Source organism: Coenobita brevimanus, chromosome 38 (genome assembly GCF_032717465.1).
Source record: "Coenobita brevimanus isolate Jiangsu-jjx chromosome 38, ASM3271746v2, whole genome shotgun sequence".
Taxonomy (NCBI): domain Eukaryota; kingdom Metazoa; phylum Arthropoda; class Malacostraca; order Decapoda; family Coenobitidae; genus Coenobita; species Coenobita brevimanus.
The window spans coordinates 48612088-48633358 of NC_136991.1; the positions used below are offsets into that span (position 1 = coordinate 48612088).

The window sequence follows — 21271 nt, forward strand, 5'->3', positions numbered from 1 at the left end:
TTGTAAGAAAAATTCCCTCCTTCCTTCCTTCCTTTCACTTCCTCCTTCATTTCCTTCCTTCCCTATTTTGCGAGTTTCCTTCCACACATACATACTTCAATCCTTCCTTTCTGCCATCCTTCTTTCCTTCCTTCCATAACCCATACTACTTTCCTTCCTTCCTTCCATACATCTACACTATCTTCCTTCCTTCCTTCCTTCCCTACATACAAGTACTCTTCCTCCTTTCAAACATTTTTTATTCCTTCCATACATCCAAACTTCTTTTCCTTCCTTCCTTCACTTTCATTCCATCCATACATCCATACTCCTTCCTTCCTTCACTTTCATTCCATCCATACTCCTTCCTTCCTTCACTTTCATTCCATCCATACTCCTTCCTTCCTTCACTTTCATTCCATCCATACATCCAAACTCCTTCCTTCCTTCACTTTCATTCCATCCATACTCCTTCCTTCCTTCATTCCTCCCTCCATTCCTTCCTTCCGTCCCTGCTTCTCCTTTAACACCCTCGGATGACAGATTTATCCGACGTCCTCTTCCCCAAGACAAAATACCGTAGGCAGGAACGAAACGCCTCATTCGTCATTCTCTCACTCTCTCTCTCTGGGGAGGTGATGTGATATGGTTAAATGTGTGTGTGTGTGTGTGTGTGTGTGTGTGTGTGTGTGTGTGTGTGTGTGTGTGAGAGAGAGAGAGAGAGAGAGAGAGAGAGAGAGAGAGAGAGAGAGAGAGAGAGAGAGAGAGGTATAGGAAAATGAAAGTTTGAAAATGTGTGTGTGTGTGTGTGTGTGTGTGTGTGTGTGTGTGTGTGTGTGTGTGTGTGTGTGTGTGTGTGTGTGTGTATGTGTGTGTACCCTTTCAATGCCCTATACTTCAACGATACTATGAAGGTAACTGTGACGCTGTGACGGTGCTCTAGTGTGACGGTAGCTTTTAATGTGACGGTACTGTGTCTACACCGATGCATTTCTTCGACGCTACTGTGACGAGAGGTGTAGTTGTGACGGTACTGTGACGGTAGGTGTGGTTGTGACGCTACTGTGACGGTAGGTGTGGTTGTGACGCTACTGTGACGGTAGGTGTGGTTGTGACGCTACTGTGACGGTAGGTGTGGTTGTGACGCTACTGTGACGGTGTGTAGTTGTGACGCTACTGTGACGGTGTGTAGTTGTGACGCTACTGTGACGGTAGTGGTGTTTGTGACGCTACTGTGACGATGTGTAGTTGTGACGCTACTGTGACGATGAGTAGTTGTGACGCTAACTTGACGGTAGTGGTGGTTATGACGGTACTGTGAGAGCGACTATGGTTCTAACTACTGTGACGGTACTGTGACGGCACGGTACTGTGAGAAATGGCGGTGACGGTGGAGTTGTGAATGCCAACATGATTGTGATTTGTATCGGTGTTGTTGTGGGGTCCCTGGGGTGTGCTGGCTCTCTCTCTCTCTCTCTCTCTCTCTCTCTCGTCACTCAATGTCTGTCTGTCTGTCTCTTTTTCCCTCTCAATTTCTCTCTTCTCCCTCCCACACGTCTCCCGTCTCAACTCTCTCTCTCTCTCTCTCTCTCTCTCTCTCTCGTCACTCAATGTCTGTCTGTCTGTCTCTTTTTCCCTCTCAATTTCTCTCTTCTCCCTCCCACACGTCTCCCGTCTCAACTCTCTCTCTCTCTCTCTCTCTCACATCCATTGCCTCCCGTCTCCTCAATTTTCTCTCTCCCTCCTTCACCCTTTGTTCATTTCCTCAAACCTGTCTTCCCTCCTCCTCCTCCTCCTCCTCCTCCTCTTCCAATCACTCTCCAAATCTCTCCCACTCCTTTTCTTATCTTTCCTCTCAATTTTTCCTCTTCCTCATCCTTCTCTTCCTTCCTCCTCTTCTACCTCCTTCCTTCACTCCCTCTTCTCCTCTCACTCTCTCTCTCTTATTTTTTTCACTTTTCTTCAATATCTCCAACTTCCTCCTCCTCCTTTCCTCTTCTCTCTTATTCCTTCTTCCTATTTCCTTCCATTTTACCTCTCTCTCTCTCTCTCTCTCTCTCTCTCTCTCTCACCTCCCATCCTAAAGCTACCTGTCAGCCCCCCCCCCCGGTTCTCATCCCCCTTCCCCCCCCCAGGATGTCAGACCTGCCAATCATTTCCCCTCTCCCCCTCCCCTCCCTCTCTCCTCCCTCTTCCCTCCCTCTCTCTTTCTTCATTTCCTCTTCCCTCACCTCCTCCTTTCCTCCCTCCCTCGCTCCAATCCCTTCTTCCCTTCCCATTCCATCTTCACTTCCCCCTCCTCCTCTCCGTTTAATTCTTTCTCTCTCCCATTTCCCCTCCCTTTCTTCTCCCCTTCCTCCTTCCCTCCCTCTATCCCCATTCCTTCCTTCCCCTCCTCCTTCTCTTATTATATTTGTCGTCTCCTCTTCCTTCATTTTTTCTCTTCCTTCATTTCTTTCCTCATGTACTACACCCTTCTCTCCTGCATTTCCTTTCCTCTCTCTCCACATTTCCTTCCTACCGTCTTTGCACTTTTCCTCATCTCCTTAACTTCCCCTCTCCTCACATTTCCTTTCTCATCGCCCTGCATTTCCCTTCTCATCTCCCTTTACGTTTTTCTTACCTCCCTGCATTTCCTTTCTCCTCCACCTTCATCTTCCTCCCTTCCTACATGTGTCTTCTTTCTCAACATTTCTTTACTCATCTCCCAATAATTTTCTCTCTTTCATTTCATTTTTATTCTCATTTCTTTTCCTTCCTTCCATTTTCCCTGCCCGCCCTCTCTCTTCTAAAAAATACTCTGATTATCTTTTTTCTCACTTTTTTCCGCACCTCCTTCCCTCTCCTCTTCCACATCCTTCTCTCTCCTCCTCCACATCCTCTTCCCTCCTCCTCCTCCTCATCCTCTTCCCCCCCTCCTCCTCCTCCTCCCATTCTCTCCCTCCTTTTCCTCTCTCTTTCTCACCTCTTTTCCTCCCTTGCACTCCTTTCCTTACTATCATTACGTGTATAATGATAAGGAAGAACCCATGAAGTAACTCATATATATATTCTACTAGAGTTCTTCATTACTTCTATAATAAATATATGGAAATTCCCCGTCTAAAACTGCAATGTAAATAATGGTACAATTAAACACATAACAACACATTGTATAAATATAATCCTACAGGACATGTACCCGAATAAGGTTGCAGTCTTAGAAAATATTAGGCTGTCATTCTTCCGTCATGTATTGTAAAGACTTTGTGTATATATCATGTAACAAGAATAGCCGCTGTTGGTGGAAATAAACTGATTATTATTATTATTATTATTATTACTCTCTCTCTCTCTCTCTCCATTTCTTCTCCTCTTCCCCTCCCCCTCTTCACCCTAGCCTCAGTAGGTGTCGGAACTGTCAGTCTCTCTCTCTTTCTCTCTCTCAACTTCCTTCCACCTTCTTCCTTCTTCTCCACATCCTTCTCTCTCCCTCCCCCATTGCTCTCTCCACCTCCCACTTCCTTCCTCCTTTCCTCCTATCTCTCCACTTCCCATCCCTCTTTCTCCTTATCTCCCCTCCTTCCCCTTCCTCCTTATCTCCCCTCCTCCCTCTTCCTCCTCCTCTCCCCTCTCGCCCCTCCCTCCCCTCTCAAAATCACACATGGATTGTCTTTTCATTTTCTTCCAATTCCTTAACTATCCTTTTCATATTATTTCCCTTCTTCCCTGTCTCGACCCAACATCCTCTTTCTCCTTTAATTAACTACCTACCTACTCCTTCGGTTCCCTTCTCCGAATACCCTCTCTCTCTCTCTCTCTCTCTCTCTCTCTCTCTCTCTCTCTCTCTCTCTCTCTCTCGCTCGCTCGCTCTCCTGCAACAGCTGAGCAATTTTTTTTATTCCCATTTCCTGATTCCAACTTCTACCTTTCCTCCTCCACCTCATCTCTCTCTCTCTCTCTCTCTCTCTCTCTCTCCCTCACTCAATTTCTTCTCCCCATCCCTCTTCTTCCTTCCCTATTCCTTCCCTCCCTCAACCCTCTCTCTCTCTCCATCCCTTCTTCGCCTTCCTTCCCCAATCCCTCTTCTTCCTTCCCCATAGCTCCCGCCTCTCTCTCTCTCTCTCTCTCCCTCACTCAATTTCTTCTCCCTATCCCTCTTCTTCCTTCCCTATTCCTTCCCTCCCTCAACCCTCTCTCTCTCCATCCCTTCTTCGCCTTCTTTTCCCAATCCCTCTTCTTCCTTCCCCATAGCTCCCGCCTCTCTCTCTCTCTCTCTCTCTCTCCATGAGCCCATTAATGGTAGGCACGTAGGAAGGCAGTAAAATAGGTATCGGAAAAATGGTTTTTGGTTTGATAGGTACGTAGGGAGTGCGACATCGAGAGGGAGGGAGGGAGGGACTGAGGAAGGAAGGAAGTAAGGAAGGAAGGGAGAAAATGAAAGACAAAAAGATAGAAAGAATGCAAGAAGGAAGAAGGGAAGAATGAAGGGAAGGACAAATATCGGAAGAGATGTAGGAAGGACGAATATCGGGAGGGAGGTAGGAAGGACGAATATCGGGAGGGAGGTAGGAAGGACGAATATCGGGAGGGAACGAGAGAGGGAGGGTGGTCAGAAGGAAGGAAGGAAGGAAGGAAAACAGATGGAGTTACACAGATACACACACCCACACAGACCTTTACAATCCCAGCGAGGTGATCTGGCCTTATCACTGACCATAACCGCTGGCCATTGTCTCAGAGTTTGTTGTTTTACAGGAAGGGGCACTAACCCTCTGCCAACCCACTTGTTGACATATAGGGAACGCGTATGAGCTGGTTATATGGTTACCACCCAATGTTGTAAACGGCTTTTTTGGCTTACAGAAAACCATTTGGCTTGTCACTCAATGTAAAGCCACCTAAAAAGGAAAAAGAGTAAAACAGAGCGACAGGAAAAATGAGGGATAGGCCTATAGGGGGTTAAGAGGGAAGACACAGAAAAAGAAGGATAAAAGGTGAAGGAAGAAGTAGGCAGCACTACACCAAGTGAGTGGATGATGGTCGCCACCACCTACCACAAAATAAAGATACTGCTTAACTTATATTACAAAAATAGAGAAGTGGGTAGTACAGCAGTGAGCGAGGGATGACTGGGGGAAGAAATGGAGAGAATACAGGAAAAATACTTAGAGGGGGAAGGAAGGATGCACACAGAGGAGGGAAGGGAAGAAAAGTTTGTGTGTGTGTGTGTGTGTGTGTGTGTGTGTGTGTGTGTGTGTGTGTGTGTGTTGTGGTATACATGTTCAGGTCGTGTTTAAAAGATGGAATAAAAGCTGCTTGTAAGGATGAGAGAGAGAGAGAGAGAGAGAGAGAGAAACCAACATACAGGTAAATGCAAGACCCCAACAGGTATATACGTGCTAATTAGGGATGCAGGTAACTCTCAGGTAGGTCGACAGGTGAGACAGGGTAATAAGAACCGTAGATGGGCAGGGGTAGATGGGTGAGGGGTAGATGGGTAGGGGTAGATGGGCAGGGGTAGATGGGTGAGGGTAGATGGGTGAGGGGTAGATGGGTAGGGGTAGATGGGTAGGGGTAGATGGGTGAGGGGTAGATGGGTAGGGGTAGATGGGTAGGGGTAGATGGGTGAGGGGTAGATGGGTGAGGGGTAGATGGGTAGGGGTAGATGGGTAGGGGTAGATGGATGTAACCAAGAACCAGAGTCGTACAAAAAAGGTGCAGGAAAAGAAATCAAATTATCGTTTTAAAGACGTCTCTCTCTCTCTCTCTCTCTCTCTCTCTCTCTCTCTCTCTCTCTCTCTCTCTCTCAGTTTCTTCTCCCTATCCCTCTTCTTCCTTCCGTATTCCTTCCCCCCCCTCAACTCTCTCTCTCTCTCCATCTCTTCTTCGCCTTCTTTTCCCAATCACTCTTCTTCCTTCCCCATTGCTCCCACCCCTCCCTCCCTCCCTTTCCCTCCCTCCCTCTCTCTCTCTCTCTCTCCACCATCACAAGGTATTAAAATCAAGAAAAGGTGTGTAATTAACAAGGTGACAAAACGAAGACATACATAAGTGTTAAAAACGTTTGTATACAAGATCAGAAATATATATCAAGGGAAAACTATTTAAAAAAAACTGGTAATATATGTGCAAGAAGACCAAGTGAAATATAAACGAAATGTGAAAAATAAGATGGTGTAGAAGTAACAGCGCTTCCTATTTACCTATTTATCTATTGACAGACATGGATAGACAAGAAGTTCTCCACGCCTATAATATCCATGGTGACTTAGAAAGCAAAGGCATCGAGAGTAAAGATATTTGTTGCCTGTGCAGCACTGAGCAAGAGTTCGTCGACCGTCCTCAGCTAGTGTTGTGCCCTACCTTCCATATTTTTCACTCCTCCTCAAACAACAGTGAGTATCCTTCCCTCTTATGTTCTTTTAGTGAGTGCATCATATTGCTAACGCATAAAAATAGTGCAACAGACTATCCTTCCTTCTCATATTGTTGTGCTTCATACTGCTATCACTTAAACATGGTTCCTGTTACACCATCCACTATCGCCAGCAGAGAAGTACCTGTGAATTTCTGCTCGTGGTTGCACACTTCCAAACCCACCATCTTGGAGGTAAACACAGCAATGGCTCTACTAAACATGAAGTGTGCTTTTATACTCACAGCTTTTGCAGTAAGCCAGCAGAAGAACTTTTCTTACCTGGAAAAAAGGAATACAAGATTAACAACACGAAAAATTACTACAGCTGACACTAACAATCACCGAATACCAAATATGTACATTATATATATATATGTTATATAGATAGACAGATACATACATACACAGACACAGACAGATAGATAGCCAGATATTTCTCTTTAGCTCAACTGATAAGCTGCTTTCAACCACCGTTACATTCAAGTGTCACTGTAAACTGGCACCGAAAAACATTAAATTCTTATCAAAATATTTTAAAGTGACTAGAAACTTACCTTTAAAAAATGACGTATTAATTATTATTATTATTATTATTATTATTATTATTATTATTATACTGTAGATCACTGAGGGCAAACGGGCACACACAGGCGACCTTATCTAATTTCTGACTGACACCCAACCCGGCCATGTCAAGGGTCATTAGGAGGCATACACACCACTGACCTATACTAATTCCCCATGCTATATCAGGTCACTCTTACTACCTGTCTGCCTGGGATGGTGATCACAGTAATAGTAATAATTGATGATGATGATGATGATGATAAAAATAATACCATAATAATAATAATAATAAATAATAATAATAATAATGATAATAATAATAATAATAATAATAATAATAATAATAATAATAATAATAATAATAGTAGTAGTAGTAGTAGTAGTAGTAGTAGTAATAATAATAATCATAATAATAATAATAATAATAATAATAATAATGACAACTAAAAAAAATAGCCAATACAACTACTTACCTACCTACCTACCTACCTAATTACCTACCTACATCACCGAGGCTTCGTCATGACTAAAGCCCGTATTCTAAATGACGTAAGAAGCTTCGTCATACCTCTTCTTAAGCGAATTATACTACAAACACCTTCATACTGTTCTGCGTTTTTCTAATGCGTAAGTGTCGATTTTAAAGACACATACAGCATGCAAGAAAATGAGAAGGTGTAATCACGCAAAATAAATCGCACACGAAGAGGTTTTAAGATGCATGCAAGAGAATGACAAGGTGTAGTAATGCAAAATGAATCACTTACGAAAAAATTTTAAGAAGTATGTAAGTCAAACGGTGTAGTAATGTAAAATAAATCGCTTACGAAGAAGTTTTAAGTACGTAAGAGAAAAGGTGTAATAAAGGAAAATAAATCACTTACCAAGAAATTTTACGACGTACGAGAAAAGGTGTAACAATGCAAAACAAATCGCTTACGAAGAAGTTTTAAGAAATACGTAAGAGAAAAGGTATAATAACGCAAAATAAATCGCTTACGTAGAGGTTTTAAGAAGCTTACGATGCGACTCTGTAAATAGTCCCCAACCTGAGTAGTGACGTCAACACGCCTGTATTCTCGTCGGTTAAGGAAGCTCCCTAACATCTTTTCCTGAGCGATTTATTCTTGCTCACTACACCTTACTGTCCTACTGTTATATAAATCCTTCAAACATCGCCATACTCTGCATAAATAACGTACAAAAGGGTATCAACCAGCCATATCCAAAAATAAATCGCTAAGAATGAGGTGCTAGGAAGCCTGTGAGATTTAACACTTTTCAAACAGCCAGCACTGTTCCCTGAGTTACACGTTTCGTTTCAAAAAATATGAAAATAAAAAAAAAATTAAATGTTTCACACGAGCCTAATGTTTCAGTATGGCTTGTCTCAGAGGCCAAAGCTTCGAGAGTAAGTTTCACTGAAGGTGGGGGGAGAAGAGAGCAAGTTTCAGAGAGTAAACGTTGCCAAAAAGAGCTAGTTTCATGCGGGATTGGAGAAGAGGAGAGCAAGTTTCAGAAGGCAAACGTTTTAGAGTAAGTCTCATGAGGGACAGAGAGTTACATGGTAGGTGGGGGTGAAGAGAGCAAGCAAGTTTCAGAGGCCAAAGTTAAAAAAAAAAAATAAGTTTCATTATGGGTGGGTGGCGAAGAAAGCAAGTTTCAGTGACCAAAGTTTCACCAAAAAGAGCAAGTTTCATGGTAGGTGGAGAATAGAGTAAGTTTCAGAGATCAGTTTCCAAAAAGAGCAAGTTTCATGAAGTGGGGGAGATAAAGAGAGCAAGTTTCAGAGGCCAAAGTCTCACCAAAAAGAGGAAATTTCAAGGTAGGTGGGAGGTAAAGAGAGCAAGTTTCAGTGATCAGTTTCCGAACAGAGTAAGTTCCATGGTAGGTGAGAGGTAAAGAGAGCAAGTTTCAGTGATCAGTTTCCGAAAAGAGCAAGTTCCATGGTAGGTGAGAGGTAAAGAGAGCAAGTTTCAGTGATCAGTTTCCGAAAAGAGCAAGTTCCATGGTAGGTGAGAGGTAAAGAGAGCAAGTTTCAGTGATCAGTTTCCGAAAAGAGCAAGTTCCATGGTAGGTTGGGGATGAAGAGAGCAAGTTTCAGTGATCAGTTTCCAAAAAGAGCAAGTTCCATGGTAGGTGAGAGGTAAAGAGAGCAAGTTTCAGTGATCAGTTTCCGAATAGAGCAAGTTCCATGGTAGGTGAGAGGTAAAGAGAGCAAGTTTCAGTGATCAGTTTCCGAAAAGAGCAAGTTCCATGGCAGGTGAGAGGTAAAGAGAGCAAGTTTCAGTGATCAGTTTCCGAAAAGAGCAAGTTCCATGGCAGGTGAGAGGTAAAGAGAGCAAGTTTCAGTGATCAGTTTCCGAATAGAGCAAGTTCCATGGTAGGTGAGGGGTAAAGAGAGCAAGTTTCAGTGATCAGTTTCCGAAAAGAGCAAGTTCCATGGTGGGTGGGAGGCGAAGAGAGCAAGTTTCAGTGATCAGTTTCCGAAAAGAGCAAGTTCCATGGTAGGTTGGGGATGAAGAGAGCAATGTATGGAAATGGAAAGGTCTGGCAGGAATGCAATAATCAGTTCCCTGGCAGTATCAATTATCCTTCATGAATACGACTCCACTCACGACCCCAACACCAAAACGACCCTAGAGTGACAGTACGACCCTAGAGTGACAGTACGACCCTAGAGTGACTGTACGCCCTTTTCCTTACCTTGCATGAATACGACTCCACTCACGACCCTATCCACTACGACCCTAGAGTGACAGTACGACCCTAGAGTGACTGTACGACCTTTTACTTAATCATACTGGATGAATACGACTCCAATCACGACCCATCACCAAGACGACCTTATTCACAACGACCCTAGAGTGGCAATACGACCCTAGAGTGATTGTACGACCTTTTATTTATCTTGCATGAATACGACTCCACTCACGACCCAATCCACTACGACCCTAGAGTGACAATACGACCCTAGAGTGACTGTACGACCTTTTACTTATCTTGCATGAATACGACTCCACTCACGATCCTATCCACTACGACCCTAGAGTGGCAGTACGACCCTAGAGTGGCAGTACGACCGTTTCCTTAATAATACTGGATGAATACGACTCCACTCACGACCCTATCCACTACGACTTTACGACCCTGAAGTGACATTACGACCTTAGTGTGACTGTACGACCTTTTCAGAGTGCTTATCCTTGTAATACGACTCTCTCATACCAAGAACTACCATAATTATTAATGCTGATATAAAGACAAGACGACCTTGTGCGGTACGACCTTTATCTATAGTGAATGAACGACCCTATACTGAGCGCTGATCCTTACAGTACGACTCTCATGAAAACTACTCCAATCGCCACAACCGCCATAATAAAGAACGACTCTACGACCCTATCTAGAGCGACGGTACGACCCTATTTAACAGTACGATCTTTATCTGGAGTGCCGATCCTTGTACTACGACCTTCCTCACTACTACAATTACGTGTGCTGATTTGGGGACACAACGACCCTATCCAGAACGACCATACGACCCTCAAGTGCCAGTACGACCCTAGTTTGAGTGCTGATCCCTGCAAAACGACCCTCACATACCAACTACTCCAACAACCTTCACTACCACAACTACGACCACACTACCACACCAACCAACCAACCACCACCACCATACCATTCAACCACACACCAACACATCATTCACCCACCCACCTACCACGCCCTCTTACCAACCACACTACCACACCAACCAACCAACCACACACACTACCACACCAACCAACTAACCACCACCACACCATTCAACCACACACCACCACACCTCTTAACCACACACCTACCACACCCTCTTACCAACCACACACTACCACACCCAACTACCCCACCCTTCAACCACCACCCCTACCACTCCCCTCCCCCCTCCACAACCGCACATCTATCCCGCCCACCCCAGTCAGCCTCCCCCCTCCCCCCTACAGTGCTCCACCCCATCCATTATGTGAAGAAGCATGACAATTACCGCCACTACTACCTCCACTTTCTCCTCACCTACTCTCTCCCTCCCTCCCTCCCCCCTCTCTCCATCTCTACCCCTCCCTCCCTCCCTCCGCCGCAGCCCTCCCTCCCTCCACACCCTTCTCCTCTATCACCACCATTACACTCCTATCATCTCCCCACCACCAATACCCCACCACTATCACCACCACCACAGACAACCATACACTCCACTTCCATCTCCAACATTACTATTTTCACCACAAATCGACTCTTACCTCCTCCATTACAACTTCTGCCTCCACTATCACCACCACCATCACCACCAATGACTCACTATCACCACCATCACCACCACCATCATCACCACTGACTCAATCTCCGACTGTCACCACCACTATCATCATCATCACCAATGACACTATCACCACCATCATCAACACCACTGACTCACTCTCCCAGTATCACCACCATCACTCATCACCACCTTCACCACATCCACTACCACACCTACTCCACTCACCATAACCCTCACCACCACCACCATCATACCACCTCCACTATCTTCACCACCCACCACCACCACACCACCTCCACTATCTTCACCACCACCACCACCTCGTCTCCCCACTCTCACCACAATGCACTCTCCACCACACCACCACCACCACCATCCCTCTTACTGTTATTGTTATTACTATTGTTAATGATATCTGTATGGAATGTAATGAGGTAATTAAGGTACTAAATAAATACTAAGAAATAAACCATGGTAATTAGCAGTCAACTCTCTCTCTCTCTCTCTCTCTCTCTCTCTCTCTCTCGGAAGTGGTGGACAGAGAGGAGTGGGAAAAACGCGAAGACTGATGGTCGAAAAACAGAAAGAATAATGGAGAGAGAGAGAGAGAGAGAGAGAGAGAGAGAGAGAGAGAGAGAGAAACGGTCGAGAAAAGGGAAGAGGAAAAAACAAAAAATAAAAGGGAAAGAGAAAAGATAACAGACAGTGAGGGGAGAGAGGAAAAGAGAGGGGAGAGAGAAAAGAGAGAGAGAGAGAGTAAAAGAAAGAGAGAAGAAAAGTCTTAAAAAAAACACACACACACACAGCCTTCAGACTTTCTCCAACAAAGCCTTAAGGTGTCAGATTAGGTCATACGCAGCCACCTTGCTAGACACACCCGCCGTCTTCGTGGCCAGGAATGAGACTTACGAATTGCCTTGCGATATCCTAGGCAGACTTACGATAAACAGGGCTGAGGCTTACGAACAGGGCTGAGACACAACCACCACAACTACCACCATCATCAAAACTACCACCACAGCTGCAACCCGATCCCCCACCACAATTACTGATACTACCACGACTACCACCATCATCAAAGCTACCACCACAACAACCCCACCTACCACCACAATTACTAATACTACCACAACTACCACCATCCAACCACGCCCTACAGCCAGGGAGAGAAAGTAGGAGGAGGGGAGGGGAGGGAGGAAGGGAGGGAAGCCGGAGGGAAAAAGGGTGAGGTGTTGGAGAAGGGATGGAAGGGAGGGAGGAAGGGAGGAGGAGGAATTAAGGGAGAGACAGACAGACAGACAATTAAGGGAGAGACAGACAGACAGACAATTAAGGGAGAGACAGACAGACAGACAGACAGACAGATAGAAATACGGAACAAGAAAGACAGACAGACACAGAAAAATAGAAAGAAATGTATACACAGATAAACAGATACACATACATACATAAATACATACACATACATGAGAGAGAGAGAGAGAGAGAGAGAGAGAGAGAGAGAGAGAGAGAGAGAGAGAGAGAGAGAGAGAGAGAGAGAGAAAGAGAGAGAGAGAGAGAGAGAATGCAAATGTGGAGGAAGAGGGTTACTGATGGGGGAGATGGAGGGAGGAATAAAAAAAAAAAGAGGGAGCAAAAAGTGAGAAAGTAAGAGACGGACATAGAGATAAAAAGAGAGAAAAAAGTCAGCAAAAAAGAGAGAGAGAGAGAGAGAGAGAGAGAGAGAGAGAGAGAGAGAGAGAGAGAGATCAGGAAAGATAATGTAAAGCAAAAAAAAGAGAGAAAGAAAAAGAGAAAAATAAAGAGACGGTGGAAGGGCAAAAGAGAGAAAAGAAATGAAGAGGAAAAGAGGACAGGAAAGAGAGGATATGAGAGAGAAAAAAAGAGAATTGATGAGACGAGAGAGGAATGGAAAGGAAGAGAGGAGGCAGAATGAAATGTTTACAGTAAGGGAGGAAGGAAGGAAGGAAGGAAGATACGAAGGAAAGAGGGACAGCTAATGAGAATAAATGAATGAATGAATGGAAGGAAGGAAGGAAGGGAGGAAGGAAGGAAGGAGGGTAAATAAAAATGGTGGGAGGAGGGAAGGAAAGTAGGAAGGGTTAAAGTGAAGGAAGATGGAAGGAAGGAAGGAAGGATGGAACGCAAGTTGGATATGAGGAAAGAAGGTGGAAGGATGGAAGGAAGAAAGGCATACAGAAAGAATGGAATGAATTAATGAATGAATGAATGAATGAAGGAAGGAAGGAAAGAAGGAAGGAAGGAAGGAAGGATATAAAAAAATGTAGCGTGGCAAAGAGGAGGGAAGGAAAGTAAGTAGAAGACGGAAGATGAAGAAGGAAGGAAAGAAGGAGGAGAATTGGTGAGAAAGAAGAAAAAAGTGAAGGAAGTGAAGTATGAAGAAGGGAGAGGGAAGGAGAAGGAGAAAATGAAGGAGGGAAGGAAGGAAAGAAGGAGACAAGGAAGGCTGGAAGGAAGGAAAGGAAAATGGGAAGGATGGAAGAAGAAAAAAAGGAGGAGGGAAGGATGGAAAAGAAAAAAGGAAGGAGGGAAGGAAGGAAGGAGGGAAGGAAGAAGGGAAGGAGGGAAAGGAGAAAAGGAAGGATGGAAATTATGGAAAATGAGGATAACAGGCAAGGCTGCTAAAGAAGGTAGTGAGGAGGTAGAGCAGAGAAGAGGGGGAGAACGAAGGAGGAAGGAAGGAAGGAAGGAGAGAAGGAAGGAGGAATGGTAGGTAGGAAAGGAAGGAAAATGGTACTACAGCAGGAAGGAGTGACAGAAGGAAGGAGGGAAAAGAGGAAGAAAAGGAGGGAAGGAGAATAAAGGAGGGAAGGAAATAAGGAAGGAAAGTATGGAAGAGGGAAAAGGGTAGGCACGATTGGAGAGAAAGAGAGAGAGAGAGAGAGAGAGAGAGAGAGAGAGAGAGAGAGAGAGAGAGAGAGAGAGAGAGAGAGAATAAAGAAGATGAGAAGGAAGGGATAATTTAGTGAGGAGATAAAGAAGAGGAAATTGTTGGGAGAGATAACGAAGCTGAGGATATATGAGAGAGAGAGAGAGAGAGAGAGAGAGAGAGAGAGAGAGACACACACACACACACACACACACACACACACACACACACGTCGGTCAAAACTTAAACCTCAATAATAATAATAATAATAATAATACCGTAATAATAATAATAGCAGCCAAATTCCCCATACGACCCTCAGTAACTAAATGACCCAGCTTGTTACAGGTCACGGGTCGTTTAGAGAGGCGACTCGCTACAGTTACGTCCGCCATTACAACCCTGGAATTACAGCTGATTACGTAACAGCGTGGGATTACAGAGGGGGGGGGTGTAATGATGGTATTAGAGGTGTTAGGAGGGTTCTGGATATGGGTATGGTGTGGTGTGGTGTGGTGTGGTAGGGTAGGGTAGGGTAGGGTAGGGTAGGGTAGGGTAGGATAGGGTAGGGTAGGGTAGGGTAGGGTAGGGTAAGGAAAGGTAAGGTAAGGTAAGGTAAGGTAAGGTAAGGTAGGGTAGGGTAGGGTAGGGTAAGGTAGAGTACAGTAGGGTAGCGTATGGTACGGTATGGTATGGAAGGGTAGGGTAGAGTAGGGTAGGGTACGAATGGTATGGGTAGGTATGGTATGGTATGGTATGGTATGGTATAGTATGGTATGGTATGGTATGGTATGGTTGGATGGTTGGGTGGGAGGCTGGTTGGCGTTCAGGGTTTAGGATAGGGATGGGGATAAGGGAATCGGCTGGTCGACTGATTTACGACGTTGATTGGTAGGTAAGTAGGTAGGTAGGTAGGTAGGTAGGCAGGTAGGTAAGTAGGTAGGTAGGCTGGCTGGTTGGTTGGCTACAATGAGAGACTGGGTGGTATGACAGCAGCTAAAATGGTCGGTCGGTCGGTCGGTCGGTCGGTAGGTAGGTAGGTAGGTAGGCAGGTAGGTAGGTTGGTTAGCTGGCTAATATGAAGGTATTTAGGCTACCTGGTAAATAGGTCACTGATTTGGTAGATGATTAAGTAGGGGAACTGATAAGGTGTCAATATGTTTACATAGGAACGCACGTATGTAAGTAGGTAAGTAGGTAGGTAAGTAAGTAGGTAAGGTAGGCAGGTAGGTAGGGAGGTAGGCAGGTAGGGAGGTATGTAGGTAGGTAGGTAAGGTAGGTGGGGGACTGGCAGAGCGTGTTTATATGTTGATAGGATACATATGAGAGGCAGTGGGTAGAAATGTGTGTGTGTGTGTGTGTGTGTGTGTGTGTGTGTGTGTGTGTGTGTGTGTGTGTGTGTGTGTGTGTGTGTGTGTGTGTGTGTGTGTGTGTGAGAGAGAGAGAGAGTTACACCCACAAGACAGTAATTACATAAGCAGAAAAGAGGTGGACCAAAGAAAAGACAGGCAGAGAAGGAGGCAGACAGACCAGAGGATAGGCAGAGCAGAGGCAGGCAGACCACAGGAGGCAGAGCAGAGGCAGCAGACCAAAACAGAGGAAGAGGTAAGGCAGAAAGACCGAGAGATAGGCAGGTAGATCAGGGAAGAGAGAGAGACATAGCAGGGGAAAAGCAGAAGCAAAGCAGACAAGCAGGCGGATCAGAGGAGACTGGCAGGCAAAAGCAGACAGGCAGATACACCAGAGAGGGAGGAGAGGGGAGGCAGAGATGAAGCAGAAACGCAAGTAAAAGAAGAGGGACAGGCAGACACGAGGAGGGACACAAGCAAGGTATATAAGCAGACAAAGCAGGTAAGAAGCAGAGAAGAGGACGGGGACAAGCAGAGACAGAGGAAGAAAAGAGTTAAAGGTGATAGAGAAAGGCAGACAGACCAGAGGGGTGGACAGAGACCAAGCAGACAGGCAGACAAACCAGAGGAGAAGCAATGAGGCAGAGATATGGCAGATAATCAGAGCAGAGGAGAGGCAGAGAAGAGACCGACGCCAGGCAGACAGACAGAGCACAGAAGCAAAAAAGGGGCACAGGGAAGGCAGACAGGCAGACCAAATGAGGCAAAGGACAGCTATAGGCAGGTGGGGAGCCAGTGTAGAAGTGAGGCAAAGGTGAGGCAGGGAAGGTGAGGCAGAGACAGCTAAAGGCAGGTGGGGAGCCAGTGAAGAAGTGAGGCAAAGGTGAGGCAGGGAAGGTGAGGCAGGAAAACCCGGTAGATAAAGGTGAGGCAGAAACACCAGGTAGACAGAGGTGAGGCAGGAACACCAGGTAGATAAAGGTAATGCAAGAGCACCAGGTAGATATAGGTGAGGCAGTAACATCAGGTAGATACAGGTGAGGCAGGAACACCAGGTAAATATAGGTGTGGCAGGAACACAAGGTCGATACAGGTGAGGCAGAAACACCCGGTACATACAGGTGAGGCAGGTACACCAGGCAGAAAAAGGTGAGGCAGGAAGACAGGTAGAACGGAAGCAAGGGGGGAGGAATATCAGGTTCATTTGATTAAACCCCACTGAACCCCACGTAATGACACTCCAGACACCTCATTACCTGCTCCTTGATTACACCGCTCCACCTGGCGACAGAATTAACACCCTAATTTACGATCCCCCCCCCCTTCTCTCTCTCTCTCAACCACTCTTATTACGAAACTGGATGCTTCTGTCGGCTCTGGGCTCAATCGCTTGTAATCCTTATCATCAGTGGCCTGTGTGGGAATTAGGGCGACCTCAGAGAGTGCATACCCCTTCGCCTAAATGTGTCAGCTTAGCAATTAGATCCAGTCACCTAAGCAACCTTGTTTAATTCCTCTGTCAGGCGTAAGATCAAGGAAATTTGACCACTGCTAGAAAATAAACAATTCTAGGAAGGGGGAAACAAGATACTCGTAACCCCTTGCGATTCGCTTTTTCCTTGATCTGAATATACTGATCAAGAGACAGCAAAAAAAATAATCTTCGGGAAAAATAAATCGCTTAGGAAAATGTGTTACTGAACTTACGGAGACATAGAATACGAGAGAGAGAGAGAGAGAGAGAGAGAGAGAGTGTGTGTGTGTGTGTGTGTGTGTGTGTGTGTGTGTGTGTGTGTGTGTGTGTGTGTGTGTGTGTGTGTGTGTGTGTGTGTGTGTGTGTGTGTGTGTGTGTGTGTGTGTGTGTGTGTGTGTGGTTACTCCATGTTTTTTGTAACGCGATCCATCAATCAGCCTCTCTCTCTCTCTCTCTCTCTGACACAGGGAAAAACATCACACATCACTAAACACTTTCCAAATATCTTCCCACTATTCCAAGAAAGATACCTCCACTTAGACACGTATCCCTTTAAATCTACGCCCTTTAAGCCTACGCCCTTTAAATCTACGCCCTTTATATCTAAGACCTTTATATCTACGCCCTTTAAATCTAAGACCTTTAAATCTGCGGCCTTTAAATCTACGCCCTTTAAACCTATGCCCTTTAAATCTACGGCCTTTAAATCCATGCCCTTTAAATCCACGCCCATCTTACTACCATCTTAGGAGAAACGCACGAGATTCCGGCCCCGAGTCATTAAGTAAGGACTAATGAAGGGGTGAGCGTGGACCTGCATGTATTACCTAATTAGGGAAGGTGTAATTATGGGGCTATTACTTCCTGATAACTGCATATTGGAATAACTGATTTACCTCATACACTACTTTATTTTAAGAAGGCACTGGGAGAGGAGGGGAGGGGAGGAGAGGAGACGAAAGGAGAGAAGGAGGAGGTTTCACCATTTAAGAGTATGTTTAGACGTGGCGGAGTGTGTGGCAAGTTACTGAGTGTCCGCCTCTAAAGGGAAGAATTAATTGTTTGCTAAATGGCACCAGTCAACCTAGCTTCACTTTCAAGCAACAACAACAACACAACAACAACTACAACAGCGTCAAAAATAAGAAAATGCACCATCATCACCACCACTTCTAACAATAACATCACCATCATCACCATAACACTAACAACCACCACCAATAATAGCCGCACTACCACTATCACCACCAACACACCATCTCCAGCAAAACATTACATGGTGAACAATACAACACTATAACAACTACTAGCATCACAACTACAAGCACCACCACCAACAAAAATTACAATCCTCTCGCCACCACCATCACCACCAATCCCCAACAAAAAACTCTATGGTAAAGATTAAAACACTGCAACTACTAACACCACCACTCTGACAATCCTCCTCACCACCACCATCACCACCACAAACCCTCATTATCACCACTAGCCAACACTACCAAAACCACCCTTACTAACCATCACCACCATCACCAATGTTCCCCCTCATCATCACCACCACCATCACCACCACAAACCCTCATTACCACCATTAACCAACACTACTAACACCACCACCAACGCTTCCCCTCATCATCACCATCAACTATCCCCCTCACCACCACCACCACTCTCACGAATATTCACCGCTACCACCACCACCACCACCACTATCACCACCACTTTCAACACCACAAGTCTACACGCTGGAGTCTGAACTACAAGCCTTTCAGTCCTGTAACTCATCAAGCCTCATCCATAACTACACGCACCCCGACCACAAAACCCCACTTCACCGGAACCACACCTGCGTATCACAAACTCACCTTTAACACACTACTCAAACACTTCCTCCACTCTCACGCCTCCCATTCCACCTCCAAACTATCACCACCACCACCATCACCACCACCACCACACTTACGAACAGTTTCCACTACCACCATCATCACTAACACCCTCATCACCACATTCATCACCACCCATAACCACCGCCACAACTACTATCCACATCACCACCACTACTCACAAGAACACTAACCAACCACCACTATCATCACTAACTACCACCACCATCACCACCATCACTCACGAACACTCATCCACCATCCCACTCACCACCACACTCCTCCTCCTCCTCACACCACCTACCACATAACACCACCCTTGCGGACCCACACCTGCGTATCACACACTCACCTTTAACACATCTAACACCTCCCATTCCTCTAAATCCACGTGGGGAGATTCTTAACCGTCTGGGAGGATTTTCTAGGTACATTTAAAGATCTCAAAGACTCCAATGACCTCCTCAACTGAATAAAATCGTCTGAACCCATTTACCTTCTACACACCTGTCACACCTGTAATCCCACACCTTCACCTATAAACCCACCTGGGGGATTTTTCTGACTATTCTACACTCTCACAGGCTCCCACGATTCACTATCAGCTGAATAAAACCGTCTGACATTACGTAAAGCAGAATACCAGCGCTGCCCCGACCCTGACAGTGCAAATAGTGACAAAAATAACCATCTCAACCTCTAATGACTCACCTGAATTTATACTCACCTGGTGTTTTCTGGATCCATTACTAAACTTTCCCCAATCATGAAGGTGTGCATGTTCGCTTCAATTAGCTTTTTTCTTTTCTTTTATATTCTTTCCTTCTTGTTTTCTTTACTTATTTATCAATTTTATTTACTTCTGAACTTTGGAGAAATGTACCCCAGTGATGAGGGTAGAAGCGATCTCTCTCTCTCTCTCTCTCTCTCTAACTCCTTCACTGTGAAAGCTCTACCATATGTTAAATAAAATAATCAGGAAGTAGCATGAAAACAACGACAAAAAGAAGTCCAAGGATTTTGAGTAAAAGGCGTATAGTTGTTGCTACAGATGATATGGAAAGCCGTGGCTCGTTACCTTGTTAGCACCTACTCTCTTCTGACCCTACACCTCTACAAATCGTGCTAGTGAAGTGTGTCATGCCAAGTGTAACACCTTCAGTAACACTTGTAACACTCCCCCACCGCCACTGTAACACCATGGATCACCTGCAACACTCTCTGATCTCCCTACATCGTCCCTGGCCTCTGATTAACCCCACCTGCTCTGCCTGTAACAATTAACCTCTGTAACTTACCTGTTACGAGGCATCGAGGTTGAGGAAGTAGCTGCACACACACACACACACACACACACACACACACACACACACACACACACACACACATTACGTAGGAGTAAGTTTGAGGATGCATCTTGGGGCACACACACACACCCATGCTCTCTCTCTCTCTCTCTCTCTCTCTCTCTCTCTCTCACACACACACACACACACACACACACACACACACACACACACACACACACACACTCACCTATAACGTAGGAGTAGCCATCGAGGTTAAGGAAGCACCTGGAGACTGGTGTACCTCCACGCGGCCTGTAATGTTTGTGTAGTCTCCTCACAGGGTCACTATTACTCTTGTGCAGGCTCTCCTTACACCCCCCAAGCTTGCGTCCGGGCGAGGCCATAGCAGCTCACCCGTCCTCTACCTCACCATCGCGAGGACAAGGGCGCGGGCTCAGGGGTCATGCTGGAGGGAGGTCAAGGGCGCCGTTGACCACGCCCTCATCCTGGGTTCAGGGGGAGACTTCAGGGGCCTCTTCCAGCCTTCGTTTTCTTTCTTAGGTCATCTCACAGGGGGAACTAATATATTCTAATCACACTGATGTCTATTTTCCCCCCCCAGCTTTATGTAACAGCACTAGTCGCTATTTTCCTCCTCCCAAACTTAAGTCTTGGTATTCTTTTTCCTTCACGCAACTTCTGAAAGAGTATCGTTTTTCTTCACAAACAATTTCATCATCAGGAGTCTAGAAACGTATCGTCCCTTTTCACATACAATACAGCTAAAATTACCACTCTGGAGGCTAACCACAATTCACTCAGTTACTATGTTTTCTTCAACAGTTTCCCTTCAGTTCAACCCCATTCACATTTTCTCCACACGGTAAAAAATCAAGGGAGGACTGGCGTATAATTTCCTCCCCTCACACTATCACCCGCTGCAAATGGAAACCAGCGAGCAATTAGCCGGGCTCAAAAGCACTCCAAAACACGCTCGGCAAAGCCACTGTGTAACTTTCCTTTTAACTTTCCTTTGGCGTTCACTTAGCAGGGTGTAATCTCCCCCAATTTATATATATATTATTTATACACCAAATGATTTCGACATTAAAAAATAGTCTCATCTGAAAGGGG

At 45.4% G+C, this 21271-nt stretch overlaps 1 protein-coding gene across 1 annotated transcript in view; it reads right to left on the reverse strand.

Annotated features, from left to right (window-relative positions):
- The window catches only part of LOC145396455 (dual specificity calcium/calmodulin-dependent 3',5'-cyclic nucleotide phosphodiesterase 1A-like), a 193766-nt gene extending 173225 nt beyond the window's left edge, over positions 1–20541 (reverse strand). The window contains exon 1 of the mRNA XM_080269830.1: positions 20385–20541. Within this exon, the coding sequence (XP_080125956.1) occupies positions 20385–20541 (157 nt within the window). The remainder of the gene's footprint in view (positions 1–20384) is intronic.
- Positions 20542–21271: the final 730 nt, after the last annotated feature.